Source organism: Phlebotomus papatasi, chromosome 3, assembly GCF_024763615.1.
Source record: "Phlebotomus papatasi isolate M1 chromosome 3, Ppap_2.1, whole genome shotgun sequence".
Taxonomy (NCBI): Eukaryota; Metazoa; Arthropoda; class Insecta; order Diptera; family Psychodidae; genus Phlebotomus; species Phlebotomus papatasi.
The window spans coordinates 68,205,960-68,214,250 of NC_077224.1; the positions used below are offsets into that span (position 1 = coordinate 68,205,960).

Consider the following 8,291-nt stretch of genomic DNA (forward strand, 5'->3'; position numbering starts at 1 on the left):
AGCCAATTGAGGTATGAAGCATATGCTTTATTCATGATACTCTAGCTTAGAGTACGGGCACTCTAAGCTCTACTACTATATTCATTCAGGAAATTAGATTAATTAGGAGAGTTACAATGGAATTCTGAGGAATTTAAGGAATAAAAAAAATATTTTTTTTACCGTTTAATCTACTTAATTGAGAAAAGGAGATAAGATGAACTTTAGGGGAAAGCACGCTACTTTGGGACGACTCAAGCTTTGGACAATTCAATGTGTTCCATGTTCTTAATGGATTTATTCATGGTTGTTTTCAGAAAATATGAATATATTGTTAAATTTTCTTTTCATTTCGAAGATTTTGATTTTTTTGCCTTTTTACACATTTTTATTGGTTTTTCCTGTACTCGGGATCCCCCCTAATGCGAAATAATTAGATCTGATGCTCGGATCTTCACGATATACTTATTATGCATATAAATATAATATTTTATGTTCCATATGACTTTTGCCCAATGAAAAGCATCTCGACTGAAGTATAAGTCTTAATTGGAAATTCAACAATTTTTAACCAACTTTTGTTTAAAAATTCAACAAATTTTGTCTCAAAATTCAACAACTTTTGCTTAAAAATTCAACAAATTTGGTTGAAATAGACAAGGCTTCACACTATAATAGTGTCAAAAATTATGATCAAACTATAATAGTGTTAATTTTTGATCATGTGACAAAAAATACCATAAAGTTGTGTATTTTTTCACACTACAATAATGTGAAAACTGTAATCATACTATAATAGTGGTAATTTTTAGAATTTGTGGAACAGTTTTAAATCACGAAACATTGTTGAAAAATTTTTATGATTATAACAGTGAGAATTTTTACACAGATCGCAATCAAATAATCAATTTATCCGATTTCACACTATTATAGTGTTAAAATTTTACACATTTTCAAATTAAACAACATTGTTGAAAATTTTTCAACTATAATAATGGTTATTTTCAATCAAGTGACAATAAATTACCAAAATGTTGTGCATTTTTTAAACATTTTTAAATTAAACAACTAAAATGGTCTATTTTGCACTATTATAGTAGTAAAATTTTACACATTTTTTTACTGTGTATGTAATTAGTTCTTAAAAGATAATAAAATATGGGTTCAATTTATTTAAAAACGAATTGAAAGAAACGAATTGAAAGCTTGAGTCGTTCGAAGGTAACGTTCTTTCCCCTAGTAAAACTTAATGGATTAAACTGAACGTTTATCAAAATTTAAACCCAAGATAACAACTTTAATATCCGTATTGCCTAATATTTTTAGATTCTTAAGAGTAATTATTTTTGTGGTTGAATCATTTAACTTTAAAATTTAACAAGAAACATTAATTTGCAATTCTTTCTAAATATAAATGTTTCTCCCTCGGCGGATAAAAACTCTTTATTTCTTTTCTACACTCAGAAAATAATCGAGTAAACCTTACTCGAATCGATGTTAAATTAACTCTTTTTCGTTGTGATTTTCAATTAACTACATTTTAGAGTTGATTTTACTTCTATTTAGGTGTAGTATTCGGAAGAGTTGTTTTAACCCTTTTTTTCATAAAATTTACATGACAAAAGAGTGTAAATAATTCTTTTTAAGACTGAAAATAACTCTTTTTAAGAATTAAAATAACTCATTAAAAGAATTAAAAAAATCTTTTTTAGAGTTTAAATAATTCTTTCAAATTCCAAAATGAATATGTTTTGCATTTTAATGTTTTTTTTTAATTTTATCATTTTCTTTATTAATATTTTCTTGACCTCAAATTTCCTATGTTTCGAACGAAATATCACGTAATGATGCACGTACATGTCTTCATGAAATACTGTTAGGCATATTTCTATTTAATGTTCCATATGAACTTTGTCACTCGCAAATCTTCTTGACTGAAGTATATTCTTAAAACGAAAACACTTAAGCATATACTTCAGTCGAGATGAAATTTTACATAGAAAAAGAGTAATATTTACATCGATATCCGACGAATTAATTCAACTCACACGAAGAGTTGTTTCAACTCTATTTACTGAAATTTACAACGAAAAAGAATAACAATTACATCGTTATTCGTAGAGTTAATTCAACTCTGCCATAGAGTTGTTTTGACTTTTTAGTTTTTTTTTCTTTTAGTGTATTTAAGAAGTATAATAAAACATCAGATTTTCACTGATTGTATCACTTTAGTTTGCTTGTTTCGTCGTTGAAACCAATTCGAAGTCATACGAAAATCTTCACCTTCAATCTCTTATACTCAACCTTTTAATTAAACTTTATTGTAGAACCCTCTATAAGTCTAAATATTCGTTCCAATTCTGAGAATTTTGTCTTTTGTTGAATTCACCTAAATGCTATTAATTAATTTACAAGTTCTAAGGCAATTTAGTGCAGATACTGTCTCCATTGAACCACTTAACTCAGGTGAAATTTCTTATCCATATTTCCAGGAAGTAGTGTGAAAAGAGGGGTGAAAATTCTCGGAACGATTAAGCACTAAGTTTACCGGAGCACGACTTTATTGTTGTAAATGCTGGAGTGTGTGCTTTTCACCTTGTGCCAATTTTTCTTTCACCATACTTTTCCCACCATATCACAGAGCTTTCCCGAGGGCTCTGAATGGGATGAGGTGCACTGCACTGGGTGCTTTTCTCATGCCAACATTCCCATCTCCCTCCTTCCATCCACATGTGACACACATTTATGAAGCTCTCTCGCTCTTTATACCCGGGTGTGGAATAACACCTCATCCAGCATCATGTCATAAAATGAAAAGTGTGAAAAGTGCCTCTTATTTCTCACCCATGCCACTAGCAAGTAAATCCTGGATGTTGTTATGACATTACAGTTTTTTTTTCTTAGTACTCTCCACCACCTTCACACTAAACACTCCACTTGAGTGCATAGTTGGATGTGAATCAAGTGGATGCAGAAGAGACTAGCTGAAGAATACTAAATTACATCCCGCATAACAATACATAATCTTATCGTCAGCCTTTTCCAGCTGGTCACCCAGTCTCAAGGGCCAATTAAATACTTTTCTTCGTGCCTTTTAGCACTTTTGAATCACTTTTAGTGCTATAAAGCACTTGATTCACTTTATCTCACAAATTACCAATCATCCGAACAAAATGTCACCCGCTGCAATTTGCCAATGCAAATACTATAATTTAATATAATACTTTGTATAAATTGGCGGTATTTGTCTAAGTTAAAAGCCTTTTAGACGACATCACTAAGATAGATGCGCATGAGAAAATTCTCTTACGTACTCATAGTGGCGCCATCTAACGGCGTTATCATACTTGCACATTAAAATTTTAATGTGATTCACATTAATTGTCACTTGTGAGCGTCCAAATATGTTATTTGTGTATTTGAGTCATTTAATATTTGGGGTTTTTCTATTTATTGATAAAGAAGTGAACTTGGCCTGCAAAAATAAGTTAAAATTTACCTAAAGCATAAATATTTTTCACATTAAAAAATTAAAGAGAAAATCGCATTAATTTTTCGCATTAATGCTATAAATCAATTTATGTCAAATTTTGCGGGCCAAGTCTACCTTTTTATCAACAAATAGATCAAATTTTGAATATAAAATGATTCAAACACACAAATTACACATTTGAACTCTCTCCAGCGACAATTAATGTGAATCACATTAAAATTTTAATGTGTAAGTGTGATAACACAGTAAGTCTCTTTGAATATTCAAGATAAAAATGAATGTTTTTGATTTCAGTCAAATGTATAAATCCGATTATTATTTTCATGAAACTATAGAGCTTTTGCTCTGATTTATTTTTCAGTAAAATTTCCTGAAAACTTTTAACAGTTCGTTAAATTTCGAGTTATTTTCATATTTATTTAAATTTAAGGATTTAATTGAACTGGACTTTTTTAATAGTGAGCACAAATTAGTTTTTTGTCGTTCCCTTAAGATGTCAAGTAAGACATCCATTAAAGCTCTTCAAGTCCTCTGTTGAATACCAATGATGGATATTATTCCCAGACAATCGACAAGCCAAGAGGGTTGAGATTCAATAGGGAGGAAGTGCCATTGACATAGACCTACATTGCATGCCTCAAATATATAGCAAATAGTACATGAATGCATGTACTAACATGAGTTTAATTGAATACCACTGGGAGTTTGGTGGAGGAGGGGTTTTGGAGTATGTGGTTAATAATGCAAATTTTAGAGAGAGTACAATGACCCAAATTAAATAATGTTTCACTTTCTATCACCCACTCCATCATTCATGCATATGCAACAATGTATGAACTTCGGGGGTAAAACTATATTACTGAAATTGATCCATTTATACCAAACTTTTGATAGTTTGTTGGCCACACTACGAATATGCTGCAAATCAATAGATAATGTCACTGTACGCAATTGTACGAACCTTTCAATAAAATGAATAATGCTTATTAATTTCCTACAAGATATTTCCCCCTTGGGTGTACTGGTTATGCTGTGACAATTACCTTTCAAAGAGATATAAAATGCCTGATAATCCCAATATGCTCAAGATGAAATGATAAGATGCAATACTGCTTTACCTATTGATGAGATAGAAAGAGATGAATGAAATAACCGTTCCCCGAGCCGATGGGGCCGAAGGAGTAAAAAATTTTTCTCCTCGTGGGCTGTCCCAGGTCAAGTTGGCATCTATTTCGCCTTCTGGATTGCTTCGAGGGTGCTCTCAGTGGGTTTTCCAGGTGAAAATCTTCCTGATGAACTGCCCAATTCCTCCACAAGATTCCCCAGAAGACACCAATGCAGTGAGAAGCCGAAAATCCCAAGTACTGGAAGACACGAGGGGCTCCGCCACAAGAATAACTACTTTTCACTCTCTTTTAATTGTCTTTTCACCAAATTTATTTTCCCACCACCTCAAGTACAAAATCGTTTAACAAATTAACAGTGTTTGAATATTAAACTTAATAAAAATTCCACTTTTTCGAGTCTTTTTCTCTTCACAAATCACTTTGCACATCTGCTTAACTGTCCAAAACGGAAGCACTTTTTTTTTCTCTGTGGCCCAAAGTACACCGCATGAGTGTCAAATAAAATTTCCCTGCGCGCGTAATTGAAGATCCCGCGCAATTTAAATTCCAGACGTCCGTAACGGACAGTCACTAAAACCTCCTGTTTCTGATTTTGAAGGTTGTTGCGGATACATCTGAATTTCGGATGGGTTAACTGATTTTGATAATATCAATATTTAGCTTTACAGGAGCGATTGTGTTCGTTAGATGGATTATATTAACCCTTACTCGAGTCACGAAGCCTTAATCTTTATTTCTAAATTGTGTAATTTAAGTAATTTGGCTTGGAATATTTAAACGGAGCTTAATTTCATTTAAACAATTGCATATAGTGAAGTCTTCACCATTTAATGTATTGCGTGCCCATTTGAAGGATGTATTCGAAAACTTTTCTAGAAAAAGAAATTTTAAATGTTTGAAATTTTAAATCAATAAGTCACAAAAATATTATCTAAATGTTAAAAATTTATTTTTTTATTTTTGTAATTTAAAAAAAAAAAGAATGAAGTGAACTAAAATAATGTTGGAGTAATTAATCTCTTACCTACTACTTGTTTTAAAAATGAGAAACTCTTGTTTCTTGGATTTTGGACAAATCTAAGTGCTTTCGCTTGGATTTTCGATTTTCAAATGTTCATTTGAAGGTTATTCATGAACTAAATGTAATGTTGGTGAATAAAGTATAGGATGAAGACTTCATCGCGATTTATTTACCTTTTTGAGAATTATCGAATTTTTTTGATAATAATAATAATAATAATAATTATTATTATTATTATCGTGATTATTATCAATATAACTGCTTTTGAGCTAGTGCTCAAAGAGATTAAAAAGTTAATTATTCATGCATATTTCGAAACCCTAAGATGTTCTACTTAGTGCCTGCTCTCTTATTCGGATCGGAGTTAATCGGATGACATCTTAACGATTTCATTTAAAATGTAGTTTACATAGTGAAAATAAATTTAATGTGTGAAGTTTTCATTTAATAAATGATTATAAAAACAAATAATTTTCTAATAATGTATTTTATACTATCGGTTAATAGACTACTTTACTTAAAAATACATTCTACGATTTATTCACTTCTGTGTATTGGATTTTTAGGCCAATTTTCAGTTCACATTCGAAAAGATCTTAAATCATACATAAAAACGCTTTAAATGGATTAGAGAATGCATTTTCCAATCAACTGAGTTAAGTTTGGGTTCGTTGGGAATCAGGAGTGTTATTTTTTCTGTAAAATTATGTTAATTTTCTTATTTTTTTTGTTATGAAAAAGCGTCTATCAGAGCGAGTGATATCCAATCCACAATTCTCATTACAAAAGCGACAGCAAAAATCCTGATTTCTTTTTTGATTCTACTGGGAATCACTCACCATTTAGCTATTAGAATTATAGACAAATCATTCGTTTATTTTCAACCGCTTATCCCTATTGGAGTCGCGGACCTGGGATACCCAGATTAGTAGCTACCGTCTGTCGATTCTCCGCGACTTCAGGAAGATGTTCAAAATCGCCTAATGTGCACCAGAGAAGATTCAGCTCAATTTAATTCATTCAAATAAATTTGATTCAGCTAGCTCGTCCTAAGTTTGCGTCGAGGTCGATGTCTCTTCACAGCTTGCAAAATTTTTTTCTGAGAAGCCTAAACTTTTTTTTTACTTGTTATACGCAGGTTGTGAACCTCTTAGTTATTCTGGTTTTAAATTCAATTGTATTACTCCCTGAAAATTTTGGGCAAACATTGAAGTTGTTTGGTAATCAGTTGATAAAAATATCCAATTTAACCGACTCTTCGTCCAAAATCCTAGCATCATTTCCTGCAACATTTTTTTCAAGGTTAATGTTAACATTGGGAAACATACTTCTTAATCATTTTTATCAAGTATGAGTTCGTTGAAAAGATCTATGTATCATAGAGATAAGTTCGAACAGGTTTTATCCATTTATAGAGCCCTAAAGTAGTTATTCACGTTATTTTGGAAAAATAAAAAATTTAAGATGTCTATGAATCAGTTCAATAGATTGTGAATCAATTAAGCCGACTTTTCATCATCTTAATCGATTCTAAAAGGTTAAACAATTCTGGATAGTGTGTTTTTCAAATTATTTGACAAATTTAAGTACATTGGAAGGGTTTTCGAGTCCACGACAGGACATAAATGTCCCTTCTGGAAGTGTCAGTAGAAATGGACTCAATCCAGAGTGAAATTATACATTTTCCCAAAGCTTTCGGCGTACTGCACGCCTTCCTCAGCCTTCCTCAGTGGCTACGTAGGGGAGTTTAATTACATAATTTACAATGGTTTCAATAAAAATATTGGTCCAAAATATTTGTTCGAATTAGGGGTCAAATTTTTGAAAATAACCAGTTCTAACTATAGTTCCTGGTAACTGTCTATTTATTTCATTGATTTCCTGGTTAATTGGAAATTTATCCATGACCAAAACTAATTATCTAGTACAGTACTCCATTTTATATTAATCCGAAACACTTTCCCTTCCATTAAGCAGTGAGACAATATTATTTTTATAAAATATATTTAGGGGAAAGCGCGCTACCTTCGGACGACTTAGGCTATGGGTAATTCAAGTTTTTTCTCTATGTTCCTTATGGATTTCACTCATAGTTTTTTTTAATGAAAGTTTGAGACATTAGACGAGGTATTAAAATTTAATATTATAATGGGCCAAATACATTTATAACACATTGAAAAAAATGAATTGTTCGAAGCATAAATCGTTTGAAGGTAGCGCGCTAACAGTAACCAGTCAAAAACTTATTTAGTTACGCTCATGAATTACCTCTCAGTTACTCACAAGAGAAATCTATTTTCGGGTAATAGAATCTAAGTTATAATTTCGAACATTCCGCATATCTGGGACGTTTTTGCAGCCCCTTATATAGCACAAAATCCCCCAACTCCTAATAAATTGTCAGTGAACTTATGGCGTTGTATCTTCTTTTCAGGGAGTTTTATTATATTCAAATGGAGAAATATGCACGTCAAGCTGTTAGTGAAGGTGTCAAGAGTGCAGATGATCTTCATGTGAGCGGCGATAGCGAAATCTATCGAGTTCTCAACCTGCACTACAATCGGAATAACCACATAGAGGTATGCCGTGATCAGGTGCGCTATTTTGTACAAATTGCTACAAATAGGTGCTCCTCTGAATCAAAAGACTAACAATGATGGCTAAGACATTT

At 31.8% G+C, this 8,291-nt stretch overlaps 1 protein-coding gene across 8 annotated transcripts in view; it reads left to right on the top strand.

The window, feature by feature from the left end:
* Positions 1–8,291, top strand: part of LOC129807290 (homeobox protein prospero-like) — a 304,968-nt gene that overhangs the window by 272,918 nt on the left and 23,759 nt on the right. For 6 of the 8 annotated variants that reach the window (XM_055856457.1, XM_055856462.1, XM_055856463.1 and 3 more), the window contains one exon: positions 8,055–8,214. In XM_055856457.1, the coding sequence (XP_055712432.1) occupies positions 8,055–8,214 (160 nt within the window). The remainder of the gene's footprint in view (positions 1–8,054; positions 8,215–8,291) is intronic. The other 2 variants (XM_055856464.1, XM_055856461.1) reach the window with 1 other exon arrangement.